This window comes from Mycteria americana, chromosome 2 (assembly GCF_035582795.1).
Source record: "Mycteria americana isolate JAX WOST 10 ecotype Jacksonville Zoo and Gardens chromosome 2, USCA_MyAme_1.0, whole genome shotgun sequence".
NCBI lineage: Eukaryota > Metazoa > Chordata > Aves > Ciconiiformes > Ciconiidae > Mycteria > Mycteria americana.
Genome location: NC_134366.1, coordinates 122,964,527 through 122,983,319, shown reverse-complemented (window position 1 = coordinate 122,983,319; position 18,793 = coordinate 122,964,527). Strand labels below are relative to the sequence as shown.

The 18,793-nt window shown below is 37.0% G+C and overlaps 1 protein-coding gene across 7 annotated transcripts in view; it reads right to left on the bottom strand.

Annotated features, from left to right (window-relative positions):
- MIB1 (MIB E3 ubiquitin protein ligase 1) overlaps nt 1-18,793 on the bottom strand; it is an 86,136-nt gene that overhangs the window by 65,116 nt on the left and 2,227 nt on the right. For all 7 annotated transcript variants that reach the window (XR_012774433.1, XR_012774435.1, XR_012774434.1 and 4 more), the window contains exons 2-4: nt 10,033-10,204; nt 7,112-7,241; nt 5,208-5,312 (exon numbers count right to left, since the gene is read on the bottom strand). Coding sequence is in view for 3 of the 7 variants with exons in the window: in XM_075494472.1 (XP_075350587.1) it covers nt 5,208-5,312; nt 7,112-7,241; nt 10,033-10,204 (407 nt within the window). In the remaining 4 variants the exon portion in view is untranslated. The remainder of the gene's footprint in view (nt 1-5,207; nt 5,313-7,111; nt 7,242-10,032; nt 10,205-18,793) is intronic.

Below are 18,793 nucleotides of genomic sequence, written 5' to 3'. Positions count from 1 at the left end.
GATCGTTTGGAGATGAGACATACAAGTTTAAAAGGGACTGTACCAAAACACAAGGGATGTTAAAACTCAAGTTTTAGACTCACAGTGACACTGTGCACAGAAAAAGAACAACTGTGAGGCTGGGTATAAATATGTGGTGGAGACAAACGTGCAAAGATCAAAACAAACCATAAGCTTTTATGCACTAATTTGATGGAGAAATCATTCAATGAACCCTGAATAGGACTCTTACAAGAAACAGAAAAAAAAAGCTATCGATTTTGTGGAATTTGTGCATAGTTAGAGAAGAGATGGAAGCCCCAGTTAAGCAGGAAATTATTATAATGAAAACTCAAGGAACAGCATGAGCACAAAACATCGCCCACCAGGACTTTGAGATCAGTAGTAACAGCTGATACACATGAGCAGTGGGTAATAATGGTTTTTGCCTACAATGGATAACTTTGGTATTCTAGCATCTACCTTCTGACTTGCTGAAAAACTTTGCACTCCAGCTGTATGTGACTGGATTACATAAAGATCATGATCTGCTTAGCCAAATGGGAAACACAGAAAACATAACCATTTACTTTGGCTTACCATCCAATCATACCATTGAAAAAACAGTGGCAATTTCATCATCATAAAAACTTCAGCGAATGAAAAAATGTATATTACAGCAATGTCAGCAGTGTTGGCAGATGGTGTAAAAGCGCCATCATCCCTGACCTTGAAGAGAAAAACAATGCCGAAGGAGCAGCTGCCTACTGGAATAACTATTAAGTTATTCCAATCAATATGGAATGCCATCCATCAAAACCAGGGAGGGGAGTCTACAGACTTGATAAGAAAACAAGGTGTGCTACTAAGAAAAAGAAGAATGTTTGATCCAGATGCACTGAAATAGCTCCTAACACCAGCAGCAAATAGCAGGAGAGAAATTAATACTGATCTTACAGATATACCAGCAGGAATGGTGCCACAGCTGCAGGTGTTTGAGGCAGCAATGAATACACCTGTTAAAGGTCATTTTAAGTCTTCAAACTCACAACAGCTTTCGGCAAGGAAATAAGCCCTTACCAGAGAAATGGAGAAAGTCCAGTGCATGCTGCTTTGTCACCTGATTAAGACAAGACTGGATAAATCCATTAAGTTTTAGCTAAAGGTTTATAAGAAATGCTGTATTTCAAATTTAGTGAATTCAAATAATTTTCAGTTTCAAGAAGCTGAGAAAAGTGAAAGCAATAAAAGGAGAAGGTAGAAGATAGTAGAGAAAGTGACTGAAATGACAAAGAGGTGTGAGGTATAAGAACAGGTTCTTAGAGAAGAAATCGGACCTCAGGCAAATCCCGAGCGAACGGTTTATAACCTTACTGTCTATTGATTATAGGCATGTATAAAAATTTCCCATGTGTAACTTTTTTTTTTTTTAAGGAGGATCATTTTAAAAGTCTTCCTTGTGGGTTAATACTGTAAATAACAAAACTGGAAAAGGACCAGTAAGTACATTACTGCTTAACAGAAATATTTTTCTAAGCAACTCAGTTATGGAGAGATGAAAAACTTGGCTTGGTTGAGACTACAGGAGAAATGTAGAGAAATAATACTATGTAAACAAGAAGTTAAACAAAGTCTGCTGACAAATGCAAATAAGCGCACAAGGTATACGTAAATATCTCCTTCCTCTCTGGATTCCAAAACAACTAACCACCTAACTTTGGCTACACTTGTGAGTAAGGTAATAAAAAACACCTGCTGCATGTGTAAACGTGGCCAAAATTCATGTTTCTGTGTTTTAAATCAGTTTTGATCAGCACCTAAAAGCAACAGAAGGACACTAAACTAACAAAATAATGAAAATTCTTGTTGCTCCTTCCTAAACCCCTCATTTTGAACATACGAGGGACAAGATAAAGGACTAGAGAGCTGAAGATTTGACTTACATTACAGATCTGACAGTTTAACTGCAGCAGAAAGCATATTTCTATATATTTTATAACATTCACCTGCAATGCCTAGTATGCTAAGATATTTACCTTGTTTTTATTTAAGAAAAAAAGTGTTAATAAGTCATTCTTAAAATCCTCTAGAGTAATTTCAAGGATTATCTTTAAGGGTAACCCAAATAAATGTTGATGAACAGACATTAGGTATCAATCAGGGTAAAAAAGTTTAAAGTAATGTCAAAAACACAAGGGCAAGGAATCTTCTCAATTTCCCTTATGCACTCAACTATTCAGAATTCGGGGAAAAAAAGTACACAAACACAGATGGCTTACAGATTACTGTGACAATGATGGATGATAACTACAGTCACTTCTTTCAGAGGCTACACAGATGAAAGCAAGATCCTCCATAACGAGAAACAAGAAGAGGAGGTTAATCACAGCAAAAAAAGGCAAGAGCAAAGAAATTTGGTAGCTCAAAACTAGTCCCTAAATAATGAAACTGATTTAGGGCACTCCTGCTGACGGAACTATTTTCTTCAGTTTTTATAGGGAAATCATTCTATTAATAAGTAGTAGAATATAATGCTTTACATCCTCAGCTGTGTGATATGAAGAAATAAAAACTAGAAACAAGTCTAAAAAGCTAAATCACAGTCTTCTCATTAACTCTCTAATTCCACACAGTGTATCTTTCTATTGCAAAAGCCTACGTTCACACAATTCTAAAGCAGGTAATGCAGTTAACAGCTTGGTCTGGCTCTAGAATCTGAATACATACAGATATGAAATGCAAGCAGTGCCAATAACCATATTAGGCAACAGTACATTATTCCTACTATGGATGTAGCAAACGTTATTCAACCTAACAGTACCATAAAAACAGATTTCAGTTTGGGAATTTGTGGCCTGTGGCAGCAGAAACTCCCAGATTTAAATTGCCAGGCTTCACAAAGAAAGGCAAGATAGACCCCTCTCAACCACTTCATATGTAAACACAGCAACAGCAAACTTGAATAAAAACTCTAAGGATCTGACCACAAATAAATGCAAGTTTTCAGCCAGCACCTGCTGCCCCACCAGCCAGTCCTCGTCTCTCCCAAGGAAAAGCTGGCAGGCCAGATAGATTAATTTTGAGAACCAGATGCAGCCTGTCAGCTATCAAACAAGCAACCCTGACTTACAATAATAAGCTGTGTTTCTTCAATCAGCTCCATTTGCGTCTGAGTCAAGTGTTATTCATCTGCAAGTAGGGGGTCTCTTCCCAGCTGTATTTACATGGACGCACACTGAGTATTGTTGATTCCACATTCTCTGGACATTCTTATCCAATTTCTAAGTCCCAATGCAAGTTTGCCTCAACTTTACATGAACTTTCTGACAATCTATTAGTCAGCTTTACGTAATGGCACATAAATAGTAATAAATAATCATAATGAATTGTACACTTAGCAAGCAATTAATCAGTTATAAAATCTAACTTTACATTCAAATGGCTATTTGTCACAGATATCCAAGAATCCATTCTGTCTGTCACAGATATCCAAGAATCCATTCTGTCTGAAGTGAAAATTCCATTTGATAAAAGTACCCGACAAAGATAAAATTATTGTAGGAAGGGATTACAATCAGGTATGCACTACATATAAAGCCTCAAATTATCTTTTTTATACATATGTATGTACATATATTATTTATATATTATCATATATAACATATACCTATATGTAGTTACACAAATATTTTAACAGTTTTTTGTTGTTAATTAAATGAATGACCAAATATTTCTATTTGTACAAATCTTGCGGGAAGGGTCACCCTTATCCATTCAAATTTACAGTTGCAGTAGTTAATCAAGTACTCTAGAAATATTTAACACTTCCTTATGTGGTAATAGTTTGGCAACACAATATAGTTGCTTTACAAATAATACATATATTTTTATTATTAAGGGAATAACTATTTCAGAACAGAATATAACTTCTCTTAAATGTATTTTTTCTGAGGCCAGAAGGAATCTTTAATGATTCTACAGCACTCCTACTATGCAGCACACAAATTTTAACACAGTAACTGAAATTGCAACAAAAAAAATCAGTTGATCTGTACCTCATTCTATCTAGATTTTGTAATCGTGCTCCTCCTCCATGCATCATAATCAAATGCAAGGGGGAAGATACCACCCATTGGTTTAATAACACTATACTACATAATACTACATGTCACTTTCTTTCCCTTTTGCCAGTATATAAGGAATTCTCTTTAGAACTGCAGGGGGCCATGAAGGACATAATTCAATACTGACTTATATTCTATCCTTAGCATCTTCATGCACCAGAAAAGCTGACCTGCACTAGAGATGTTTACTCTTTTTAAACCTGACACTAAAATATGTACTTACTGCAAAAGTGGTATTTCATATTTATTTTTTATTATAAAAATAAATTTTATTTCAAGTGAGGCTATAAGGCAAAATATTTTACTTTCAAAAAAAGTAGACTAGTCATTGTTTAACATTTTATTACTGATAGACATCTGGCAAGATGACACTTCAGTGTTAAGTTAACATGGTTTTCCTCTGCAGTATCAAACAAAAATCATGCAAAGAAAATGCTAATTAAGATGTTGTAAGCAGTTGATAATCAAAGTAACCTTTCCCTGACCCACATTAGGATAAGAAAACCCAGCAACAGAAGGCACTTAGGCTAGAGTCTGACCCATTTTCTCTCTAAAGCTGTAGAAGTAGCTGTAGAAGCTAGGAAGTGAAAAAGAAAATTTAGTGCTAAAGCAAATTAAGGTTGTAACTTAATTCAACACCTTTCCATTGACAAAAAAATTCCTCTCAAGAGGATTCTGAGTGTTGCCAGTAATTTAAAAACTGCAAATCTTGCAGTAATCACATCAAAACTTGAAGTGAACTGAAAAATTCAGGAGTTAAAGAAATAGGGTCTTTAGAAAGTTCATGAGTAAGCTTCTTTTTCTTTTCTGAATTTTAATTTAAGCACAATAGTAGCACAGTAAAATAATCATGTATGCAATGTAAATATTTATGGCAGAAACCAGCCCTTAACTTTAAGTTATTCACATGTTTTATAAATTCTCAGATCAGACTTTCTTACTAATACATATGCATGATCCATACAGCTGTATTCACAATGACCTGACTAATAGCATGCAAACTGACAAAGGATATTACAAAAGCAGGATAATAAAGCACAACAAGTTATTCTTACTACCCTTCCCCCACCATGCATTTTACCCTTTGTGTTCTTTTATACTTACCATGCCCTCAAAGCCAACTCTGTAAAGGTTTTTAGCACCATTGTCCCAAAGAACATACGCTGCACTATGTGGACTCGACGCACTCCAATCTTGGATTTCAGTTACCTATTCAGTTTTAAAAATAAGAAAATTGTTTCTAGAAAAAAGACTTAGAAGCACAATTTGAACGTAAAGCCTTATTCCTCTCTTCAGAATAATTCAGGATACAGCAGTTTTACTGAATTTAGTAAAATTTATTCTGAAGCTGTTTTCTGTTTGATACAAGTGTTCCCTAGGTGTCTTAATAAGATGGCAGCCTGAATATATACTTTGTAGGCCTATTGTTCTTTTGTATATTTGGTAGGTAATCTAACTACATAAGTAGAGAACAAAATCTAAACAGTAAAAATTAATTTTATGATGCTTTGACATGTTCTTACCAGAAGCAGTATTTAACTAAGAAAAACAGGATGGAAACTATTTTAATTGCTTCAATTTGTCTGGTTTAACCTGCATTAGCCTAGTGGCAGTGCACTATATTAGGAGACAAAGTTTTATTCCAGAGCAAATCTGTTTAACAACAGTATAAAAGAAGAGTGTAAAGGACTTTCCCTGACATTTCTGATATCATGAGGCCATGCACCAAATTCTGAAAACACTTCCATTATTTAAAAAAGCAATTTCCACAATTTCTCCTCATTCTTATTTTTATTTATGTAAAAGCTGTTTCTGCCATCTACCATCTGCTTTTCCTTGTTAAAAACATTTATATGCATTTATACATATTTTCAGCTTGCAAATAATCCCACTAATTCAAGTTTAGTACATAAAGCAGACAATGCAGGATAAGACTCTCATTTTGCAAAGTTTCAGAGATTTCAAAATATCTTGCCAAATTCACAGCACAGGGTATACAATCAAGATGAAAACAGCTGCATCTGAATATCCCTTGCTTTAAGAGATTTAAATTCATTATTTCTTCTCAATGAAATCCCCAAAAGTCCTAAAGCTTCCATAAATGTCTAGAATATAAAATAGGCTAAATATCTTATTCAGGAACTTTTCACTTTCTTTCAAATGTTGCTAAGTGTACCAAAAATAAATGCATCAAAAAACCACCAGTTCACCAAGATATAAGGGCATCCAACTCTCCTCCTAGAACATCTCATATTTGGTGATAAAATTCATAGTATATTTTACACTCCGTACTGTATGTTCATACTTATAACAAATCTTCATTAGTTCTCAAGCTAAATGTAAGTTGTAAACAGAAAATTTGCAAAGGTTATAATTAGCAACATATCATTCCATGCAATATTCAATAAATCCAAATATTTTTATTATACAACAAATAAAAAACACTCACATAATGTCCTAAGCCAGTAATATAATATCCACATCCAACACTTGCAAAGTTTTTAATTTTAAACCGGAAAAGTCTCTGTAATTATTAGATGAAAAACAAAAGTCCAGGGTGCAAGCATGGAAAAACCAAGAACAAGAGATACACAAATGTGCCGACCCACAAGCAATAAGACTACAGAATGCAGTGATGACCAGAAAGGGCTATTCTTGAGAGCTCTGTTTTTATACCAGCTCTCTAGCAATGCTGAAATATGCCCAAGATCTTAATGTTGTTACAAGCCAGTCTTAAACAGAACAACCAAGATAAAATTTAGTAGTTTTAAAAATTTTGTGCTGGTATTGTAAAAGTGTAAATTTAAATTTAAATGAACTGGCTATAGTATATATCCCTTCCTCTTTCTAAATGTTTGAGCATTACAGAATAAGATTAAAAAATGTCCAGCAAATTAAAATAGTAACTTTTATGATTATATTTTTACTCTACAATTAGAAAGGCCACTGAGGCCATTACATGAGCATGCAGAAATGCATCTTCTTATTTAAACCAGTTTTATTTTTACCTTTCCTCTACGCCCATTGCCACCATCTTGATCTTCCCATTGCCAGTCAACTCCTCGCACCACCCTGGCACCTGCAAAGATTCCTCTTGCTGTAATTTTCTTTGATTTACGGCGAGACTCCAACAATACCCTGAAGTTATTAAAAGAAGAACCCACAAATGTCAAGATAATAAAGAAAGTCCAAAACAAATCTTTGGGGATGGAAAGGAAGGAGAGCGTCTTGAAACAAAAATAACCCCACAAACGCAGATTTCGGTGCATGAATTGCATCCATTCAATTCTCAACTTGAACAGCAGCCCACAAGATAAAATACCACGATCTTCCTAAATCTGATTTATTGTACGTTTATAATTAGTTTTAAATTCTGATTATAATTTTATCTCCAAAATTCCTACCACCAGCAATAATCTTGTAACCACTTACCATATAGATCTGTACTCATATTATTAAAATCATGAAAGAAACAGTCATACGAACAACACATTTCTGTTTCTCTTAGATGCACTGTAGGCCAGTATTACTGTCCCACAATTGCCCTGCCATTTTTATTCAGAATTATGCTATTAAGTAAGAGCTACATCTCTTTCCTCTCCATGTCTCAGTTTATTTTCTACAAACTTCTTATAGCATATCTTAGCAAATTTAAGTCAATATATCAGCATCCATTTTTTCAGTCATAATATGTTATTTTTCTAAAGCAAACCTCTTCTTTCCCCCTGACTTCAATAGAACTGAAGTAGATAAGCCCAAACAGAACAGTTCATGAGTATTTAACTTACAAAACAGAAAGAGACAAACATTTTCCTGCCTTTTCAGTCATCTCAAAAGCCACCAGTTTGCATGCAACCAGATTTCTTACTTCATGCCAGGAAAATGTTGCCAGACAAAAGTATTTTTCAGGTGAAATTCTGAATGTTTCCTGACCTCTTCAGGAAGTGTATCACCCTCCTGCTAAACTTTTAACATCCAGCAGATGGCAGACAAGGAAAAAGTTAAACTGTTAGAATCAATGCAAAGAGCACATGAAAATATTAGCCATTTTTATCTAAGTAATATAAAAGAGTGATAGAAAACACAAAGATATGCTGTCTATAGCAGCATTTTAGAAAGATCTCAACACTTACAAAACTGAGACAAAAACCAGCATAAATTACTTTGGTATGCTGCCCATATGATATTCCAGACTCAAGAGAAGAGTCCATGCTTTCCTTCATCCAAACGTCCTTAGATGCCTCTTGCCATTTTTCCTATGAGATATCCCTCAAATTCAATAGCACTGCTTTGCCATTTTCTCCTCCCTCAAACAGTTAACTTTAATCAATTTTTCTCAGCTAAGCCTGATCCAATAGAAACAGCTCCTTGGTAGATGAAGCTGCCTTCTAGATAAAGAGTTGCAAAACAGCTCAATGGGAGTAAACAAAGATAGGGAGAAAGTGACAAGATACAAAAGATTTCCTGCAATTCTATACATTGTATACAATTTATCTCCAAAACTAAAAATTATGCCTTATACATCAGAACAGACCACTTAAAACTATAAAGGAAATTTCAGCTTAAAGAAAAAAAAACAAGAAGAAAAAGTCTGGCAAGCATTCTCAAAAGCAATGAGATTTTTAACAAAGAAATAAATAGAAAAACAGATTTGTATTTTGTTACCTATTCGGTATTAATTACACTAAGCCAGCACTTTCTACTCTTGGATTCAACTTCTAAGTCTTGTTCTGCATTAGAACATCATAATTGAGACACTAAGCTTACAATATCTATTTGGTACCTAGATCTGCTGGCATGAATCTCAAAAAAACAGAAGTTACTTTTTGATTAAGCCACTGACCTGGGCATTTGAGCCATAGTTAAACTTCAAGGCAAACATTTGAGAAAAACACAATCCCTACAAGACACAATATGAGAATTCAGTTTGTGTGCTCCAACCACTTCCCTTAACTGTAAAACCACTGATAAAAGCACATCACTGAATTACAACATATTTGTAAACCTTACTTCTCTGAGAAGAGGAAATAAATGTTCTTACACATGTTGCATTTAACTGAGTATCATATCTAACAAAAAAAAGCTTCCAATGATTTAATGAAAAAACATTCTGGAGAGTTATCACAGAGGTGATACCACAGCACAAGGCCTTTACACAATGCTTTACTGTAGCTCTCCAAATGTTTAGTAACAGGCAAATACCACTGTTCTCACTTAACCAGTAGACAAATCATGACAGAGAAGGGCTTTGGATTTAGACAAGTTATGTGAAGTCAAGAACACAAGAACACCTATGCAAGAACACATAAAATGCCAATTTTGTTCAGAGTTCTTCGCTGGGAGACAATAATAGATGCTTAAGAAGAGAACATGAAAATCAAGGCAAGGGTAGAACTTTTGAAGTAGGGTAGAACTGTGAAGGGTACACTACTTTCTGTAGTGAGCAGTTTAAGCAGTTCAAGTCTGAGGTTTTGTCTCCATATCATTCTGGTTTTCGTAGCCCACAAGGAGAATATTTTCCCCTCAATCTGTCTACACCATTTTTAAACCTAATTAAACTTTCACATTCAGGAATTAATTGACAAATCCTTTTGTGATTACACATTGTGTAAAGATAATTGCCTTCGTTTTAAAGCTGCTATATGATAACACAAGAACTAGGAAGATCCCAGTGAGGTTAAAAGAAACTGAATAATCATATTGTAACATTTTTCTCTACTCCATTCTTCTAAAATTTCCATGTTTGCCAAGCTCCAAAGATCTGTCCTAGCTACCCTTCCTCACAAAGAGGCAGAGAACCAGTAACAGAATCTACACCTCAAGCCACTATCTTACCTAACCCAAATTTCAGTAACCAAATCTGCAGTTTAGAAGTTAACCACAATTAACTGTTCCTATTTAATTTCATGGGGAAAAAATTACATTTTACCTTTCACTTCCTGGTGTGGTAATTCTGTAAAAACGATGCCTCAAGTGATGTTTGTCCCCGTGATAGCAAACTGTGCACAAGTCATAATTTGTGCATTCAGCACATTTCCATCGGATGCCAATGATGGGTTGCTGTCGACAAGTATCACACATAGTCCCATCGTGCTTGATACCTGTGGGGAGAAAAAGAAAAGACTAACAACTTTGCTACATCACTACACAGATTTCTGTTGCACACCATTATAATTTGAAACTATATACTAAAAAAGTTAATAATACAGAAAGGCTGCTAGTGATACCATATCAGCCTGTACAACCGACGGGAAAAGATAATGGACTTTGCCTCATATCTCCAGTTGTCAGTCTGTTCCTGAAACGTTCTATCTTTTCTCAGCTCAAAAAGCTGAGAAAGCTATGTTTGGTTTTTTCCATCTACACAAATGAGAGAAAGAAAATGAGATATCCTTTAACTACAAGTTAGAGAGTCAGAAATGCATATATCACAATATACAGGCAATCTGGAATTTTATCTCTGGATTAAGACTATCAACACACCTTATACCACAAAGGCTACTGTGTTCAACTGTGCGTGACAATTTGAAAATCATTGGTTTGACTTACACATTTTGTACAGAGGAAAAGATAAGTGCTTTTCTCTATTCTTTTTATATAGAAAAAATTAAGCTCTCTTGGATGGATGCCATTAGCTTCAGGAAAATCTGTTACCATTTTTGAAGCCTTTTACTGCTTTATATGTTGTTTTTTTCAAAAAGAACGTGCCAAAGACAGACCAGATGTAACCCACCAGCATGTGCTCTGCCTGGCCTTCCACAAAAGCCGAGTTCTCAAGACTACTTACTCCTACAGCTTTGCCAAGCTACAGCAGAGTGAAAGTGATCAGTCACAGACAGTTTCCATCCCTGCATTCTGAATACAGTGAGCAGACACAAGTTTATTTAAAAAAAAAAAATCAAATTCTGCTGCTGTTTGGAAAAAATTGAGCAATAGAGAAGCACTGGCATTTAGTTTGTAGCACAAGATAAAAATGAGCACTAAAAGGCTGGAGTAACACAGAATTTTCCCAGTCATTCACCCTCAAAAAAAACCCCAAACAGATCACTCTGAAATTACTGAGGAAAAAGAACGGGTTATGTCCCCTCCAGAAGGGATGCTTTTGGAAATCACTGCCAAATTCACTATAAACCTATTAGTCACTTGTGTCCAACAGCTGAGCCACCTGTGGTGAGGAAAAATCAACAGTTGGAGAGGCAAAACTGAAGGAAATGCCTTCTTGTCTGATCATTTCACAGAATCACGTAATAGCTGAAGTTGGAAGTAACTTCTGGAAATTGTCTAGTCCAACCACCACTGCTCAAAGCAGAGTAAACTAGAGCCAGTTGCCAAGGACCATATCGAGTCAGGTTTTGAGCACCTCCAAGAACGCAGACTCCACAACCTCTGGGCAGCCTGTTCCAGTGTCCAATCATCCCTAGAGCAAAAATGTTTCTTCTTATGCTTAAGTGGAAATTCCTGTATTTCAATCTGTGCCTATTGCCTCTTGTCCTGTCAGTTTACACCACCGAAAAGAGCCTGGCTCCATTCTCTTTACAACCCCCATCAGGTATTTACATACACTGATAAGATCCCCCTGAGCCTTTCCTTCTCCAGGCTAAAGACCACCAGATCCCTCAGCCTCTCCTCACACCTGATGCCTTAAGATCCCTTAAAACACGTTTGCAGCCCTTTGCTCGACACACTCAGTACATCCATGTCTCTCTTGCATTGGGGAGCTCAGAACTGGACCCAGCACTCCAGGTGTGGCCTCACCAGTGCTGAGTGGAAAGGATCACCTCCCTTGACCTGCTGGTAACACTCCTCCTTATGCAGCCCAGGATACCACTGTCCTTCATTGCCACAAGGGCACATTGCTGGCTCATGGTCACTCGGCTGTCCATTGGGACCCCCAAGTCCTTTCCTGCAAATCTGCTTTCCAGCCAGTTCCCCCAACTTTGTACCAGTTTTTCCTCCCCAGGTGCAAGACTCAGCCTTTCCCTTTTTTGAATTACATGAGATTCCTGTTGGCTCATTTCTCCAGCCCATCAAGGTCCCTCTGAATGCCAACAAAATCATCTCGTGTATCATTTCTCCTAACCAAGAAGGCTTATCACTCCATCCTCTTCCAACCTTGATTATAAATGTATTTAGGAAGATTTCTGGCCTCATGATTAAAAATTTTCCTGATGCACAAACATTGGAATAAATATTTAAGGCTGGAAAAGGCAACACATTTGGAGCAAAGACTGCATACAGCACCACAGAGATCTGAGCATCTCTTCAGGACAGCCAAAGATAGCCTTCAGTGACAACAAAAACCCTGAAACTGCTGACATTATACTAAATGATCACTGTAATTCCTGGAGCAGTTCACAACCAAAGTGGCATCCATACCTTGACCACAAAGTCTGTGCTGAAATTTTGAAGGTCTGCCACAGACAAGTCCTATAACCCATAATGTTATTTGCCAACTCCAACTGCCAGACAACACAGCTCGTACACCATAATTGTTCTTGTTAACTGAGCTTCTACATTTAAAAAGTACTTGCTGCCTGGTAACAACAACTAAAAATGCTATTTTTCTACAAAACAAGAACTTGGAAATCACCTATACATTTTCTCCCCACACACAACTCCATCAATGACCTTGTTCCCAACATGGAGAGTTAACATCAAGGAGAAAGCTATCTTTCTTGTTATGTACATTGAGACTCTGACGTCTGGTATCTGTTGATTATCTGTAACACTCAAAAAGATAGTATTAGCTATGATCTCACGGTGGCTGCCTCACTGCTATGAATTGTATTGAACCATTTCACTACTTTTTTGGTAGTCTTCAAGAGCAGGCGCATTAAAAGGACTTAGATAACCTGTTACTATTTTGTTGCCTTGCTTAAAAAGTCTAACTAGTTATGGCGCTTGGGATTGAGGGGTGGTATTTGGTTTTTTTGAAAAACTGATTGCTAAATTGGTATTTCACATAGAAACAGAGAAGTTACACATCTTTGGAATTATTTTAATGGTTGCTGAACTTCAGGAAAGACAGTTTGCCAAGGATCACGTTTATTCTGGATGTAAAAGGACCAAGGAATTGGGTGCTACAGGATTCTTCAATTTGTCCGAGCAGTAGGAAAAACGGCAAGAGAGGGGTATAATCATGAGTCATGTAATACAGAACTAGGTCATCTCACAGTAGACTTAAAAACTAAACATTTCTAGCCAGTGAGGCAAAAGCTGCTGTGGAAAAACTCAGAAAAAGTTCCTTAGGAACGATCAAGAAAAAAAAAAAAATACACAAATGTTTGACTCAAAAGTGATTTTACTGACTATAGTGCCGGGGACTTAAAAGAGAACAGTGCATGTCTGTATTTGGATCAAGAGAGTCACATCTCTATCTCACAGATCCCTAAACACCACCCTGATAGATATAGCCTTTCTTCATCTATTCCCTGACACACGATTCCAGCAGCAACACCCACTTCAGTACATGCCTCACCTGACCATGCTGCTCCATTCTTTCCATTATGCCAGCAAAAGGTTTTTGCAGAGTTGAGCTATAAACTGGATCAAGACACATACCCAGCTGAAAAACAGCCAGGAGGAAAAATATTTGGTTCGATTCGTTTCCCAATCCCGTTCTTTGTGGTGCTGCACAACACTGCTGGCACAACAAACAAAGTATTGCAGGGCAGAAGCAGGCACGTAATCCTGTTACAGAATGTTTAACCACTGCACTAGAGATCTGGAGGGAGAAGTAGATTTGTATGCCTCTGGAGACAAGTGGACTAAGAGTTTTAACTTCACCTGCTAATAAAAGGTGCTAAACAAGGTGCTACTACTGGATCACAAAATATGATAGCTGAAGTCTTATTCATGTTCATAATACAAACCAAATGAACTATTTAAATCAATAGTAGGTTTTAAAGAAGGTGGAAAGGATAATTTTAAGTTAAACTAGATATTATAGGTACACAAGTGTGGTGGGTTGACCTTGGCTGGCTGCCAGATGCCCACCCAGCCACATACTCACTCCCCCTCCTCAACAGGGCAGGGAGTGAAAATAAAATTAAAAAGCCTGTAGGTTGAGATGAAAGTAAGATCACTAACCAATTACCATCAAAGGCAAAGCAGACTTGACTTGGGGAAAATTAAATTTATTGCCAATTAAAAAAAAAAAGAGGATTGTGACAAAGACAAAAACTAAAACACCTTCTCCCTACACTCCCCCTTCTTCCCAGACTCAACTTCACTCCTTCCTTCCCAACTCCTCTATCTCCCTGCTTTTCCCCAGAGTGATAGAATCATAGAATCATTTATGTTGGAAAAGACCCTTAAAATCATCAAGTCCAACCATTAAACTAACACTACCAAGTCCACCACTAAACCATGTCGCTAAGCACCATGTCTACATGTCTTTTAAATACCTCCAGGGATGGTGACTCAACCACTTCCCTGGGCAGCCTGTTCCAATGCTTGACAACCCTTTCAGTGAAGAAATTTCAGTGAAGATGGGGAATGGGGGGGTTATGGTCAGTCCATAACAGCTCCTCACACTTTTCCCCTCCTCCAGGATGGATCCTCTCCATGGACTGCAGTTCTTCAGAAAAACGCTGCTCAAGCATGGGCTCTCCATGGGCTGCAGCTTCCTTCAGGGCTTGTCCACCTGCTCCAGCCTGGGGTCCCCCATGGGCTGCAGTGTGGATACCTGCTCCACTGTGGTCCTCCATGGGCTGCAAGGGGACAACCTGAATCACCATGGTCTCCATCTACTCATCACCATCTACTCACCAAAATTCAGTACTGAGGACCTGATGTTGGCAGTACACGCTTTTGGGGGGAAGGAAGGAGACATTATTTCTAACGTTTCAGACTAGCTCTGCTCTAGCCCAGTAGACTGAACGCTCATCAGCATTGAGATAATATCTTCCAATTTACTTTCACCAAAAAGTAAACCAGTTTGTGCGCTCCAAAACCACCCCATGATCTAAATCGAAGCACAGTACACAGGAACAACCAGGAAACTGGGTCACGTGTAGGCTCTGGAACTAAACTGAAATCCCGACCCAAATGCAACCTGTATCTGTCACATAAACCGCTTCCGCTCTTCGAAAGGAAAGCTGTTTAAGAAAGGTTGAGAAACACAAACTTTACAAAGTTTATATTAGGAAAGAATGCCTTAATGAAACTACTGGAATACACTGAAGTGCCATAAAAACTTCAGAATTCAAACATCAGCCCTGCAGCTGGCCAGCCGTGAACCAGAAGAGTACTTTAGCTCTCTAAAATGAGATAATGCAAAAACTAAACCTCTAACTGTTCTTCAGTATTTCCTACGGGCAGGCTATTTCAAAATGAAACACGTTTTGTATCATACTCCATACTGCACTGAAAAAAACCCAAAAGAAATCAGGTAATGACAAGGGTACTTTCACCATGCCTAATTACTTTTAAATAGCTGCCATTTCCTAATGTCCCTCCAACCTTAGCACACCATAAAATCCAGTATTCCTGATCTCCACTTGTCATTGATGTTTTTACTATTTGCATTTCATATTAAGTTTCCTACCTTTATGTCCCTGCCATGGTTATTTTCATTTTTGTCATCTATTCCAAATCTTCCCTGGATTACCTAGCCCACCATTCCTCTGTCACCACTCATTTATACATCAATTTTACAGCCTTTGCCTACAAGTTTTTAAAACCCATGCTTGTTCTTAAAGCTGTGAAAGGAAATAGAAGCAGTGTTGCTCGAATTGCTATTTGAATTTGTTACGAATATCTCTGTTGTCTTAAAGATAATTTTCAAAGGTGGCAATATACAACTGTCCAATAAATGAACATTTTAACAGTAAAATAAGATGTTCAAGGGGTATCCATACCACTCACTGTTAAGCACAGCAGAAGTCAATAGTGATTTCAATTATTTCTCAGAACCAACAAAATCTGGTTTCCAATGGACTTGTTATTCTCTACAGAACTCTAATAAGCCAAAATACTTTCATATCATAATGACAACACTACCATCAGACAAGGGATATCATAAATTACTTAGAAAACTGATTCATTTACACCCCTGTTTAAAATGCAATACCAATGTTTTGTTCTTCCCATTCTTCCACTCCAGGCAATTTTTACACTATGGCCAGACTCCAGGCAAACTGAAAACAAAGAATTCTTAGAGATTAACCAGATTCCAACAAATTGTGTGAAAACGCAAATCAGTGTCCCCACAAATGTAACTCATTTATTACATACCCTGTTTGGCAGCAGTCAGCTGACCAATTATTATATACAAGAGACGCCAGACTTGCCAAAGCATATGTCCTATCTGGTAAGGGTATCACAAGATACATGAGGAGGGAGAGGATTATTGTGTAGGAGACATGGGGGAAGGGCAGGAAGAACAAAGGACATGTTTATTTAAAAAAAAACAAAAAACAAAAAACAAAAACCAAACCACACAAACCAAGCTTCCCAAGTACCTCTGCTTCGTGAAGCTATTAGATTTTTTTACTTGTGAGGGGTTCTGTAAGTATTTACAAATAGCCACTAAAAAAAATTTGACTAAGAATTTGCCTTAAATTACACTTGCTGTGCTAAAAGCAAGAACAAATAAACAAATATATAGGATAAATCATCTGAGGTGCTCTACCTTTTAAAATGTTGGAACATGTATGACTTCATGATGATTTATGCAACTCTTCAGGTTACAGAAAACTATTAATACAAGTACAGAAAGGCCCTCAGATCTTCAACAGATAATACCTAAATTTTCAATGTTAGCAGAATACAGCACATAGAGCTTTCCACACCACACAGATGCTCACTCTAGCTCCGGGATAATTCCACGACAAGATTCCATTTCCTGACCCCAGCCCCTCTGCCACCTCCCCTTATTCAAACACAATTGAGCAAATATTTTAAGCAGGAAAAATAACATTGTTACTTTGAACCAACCATATAAAAGAGGAAACGGATGACAAATGAATTTTTGCCTAAGCTTTGTAGAAAGCAAATCTTCAGAAAGAGAATAAATGCAGAGTTTCTGTAATGATCATGAGTATTATGTGAACATAGTCAGGAGTGCTCTCTACAAACATGCTACTGTACAGCCTTCACCTTTGGCAAAAGGCTGCCTTCCCTTCTAAATATAAAGCTTGGATTTATATACTTTTAGCTTCTGTTCAGCAACTCAGAAGACTACTTCTTTCTCTTTCTTTTCCACAACACTACCAGAAGAAAGGGACTCTCAAGACTCCTCGATCCTGGCAAAAGGCTGCTTTACAGAAAGACCAGGATTTATTTGCAAGTAATCATCAGGCAACCACGCTGCACTGCTAATGTATCGCATCCCACCACTTACTCCATTTAGGAGCCAACTACACAGAACTTAACTGAAGTTTCCTTTCTTCCAACTGAAATTTACTTTCTTTTCAGATTCTTAGTTTACTGATCCCTCTCAATCACTCTGTCATGCTTAAAGAAACACTGGCCAATGTAAATATGATCACCAATGAGCAGCTAATACAGCTAGCTTGGTAGACATAACCAAAAAATACAACAAAACTTCGTATCACAAATTATTCTTTATCCAGATGACTACATCTGGAGCAAATAGCTCACAAGAGATACTTCATGTAAATTATTGATTACTTTTTTTTTTTTTAACAGAACGAGCTTCAAACATTACTTCTATAACACAAGGGGTTCCTGATGCATCACTACTGTTTCTGGCTGCACAGGCCTCAAACTCATCAAAGCAGCAACTCTGGCTGCAAGCACTGCTTTTAAGAACTTATAATCAAGTCTGGTTTTGAATACCTAACAAAAAGAACTCCCAGCAATAAATAATTTTGCTTTCTACTGCTGTATTTTTATATTTATTCTCCCTATAAACTCAAAATCATGTTGTGACTGTAAATTTATGAACCAGAGAAATTTTTTTCATTTTAAACTATAAGAGCCATAATTTAACACTGTGCTAAGTATCATCAAACCAAAACCCACCCCATATTTTATAACATTTCCTTGCTCAACAGCATCATTATTAATACTACAGTTAGAAATTCCTGTCACCTAATGCCACTTTTCCTGTAACTATTTATGTCAAAATTATCTAGATGCCCCTAGAGATTGTATCAAACTATCATCCAAAGTCAGAGTCGCTTATTCTAACCAATGGATAGTCACTACCATGGAGAAAAATAAGTAATTACAAAAAGGTGGAAACCTGAAGAAGGAAAGTGATTTGCCCAAGAATACAAAGTGAATCAGTAGTAAAACTAGGATTTCAGTCCAAATTGACAGCATCTTAATTCCATGAACTTTGCCCTTTTGCTGTTACTACTGTACAGATTTTTTACTCTTCCTATCTCCAGAGAACCATGACCTCAAAAGTAACTCGCTCTAGGAAAAAGCAACCCTGGGTAGCTCCATGCAGCAGTTCCATCAGGATGATACACACATTGGCCAAAAACCTCAGGAAGAGAAATACCATTTTGCAAAGCCTGAAAACAGCAATGTTTATGAGTTTTTCCCACAGCAATATACAAAGTCCTACCGGAAGCAGAAATTAAAATTCTAATACAAAAGTATAAATATAACTGAAAATTAGAAGGAATAAAGCAGAAAAAAAACAACCAAAACAAAAACCAGGGACTTAAAAATGAGTATTGAGGGTAGGCTTCCAGATGCAGCTAACAGGATAC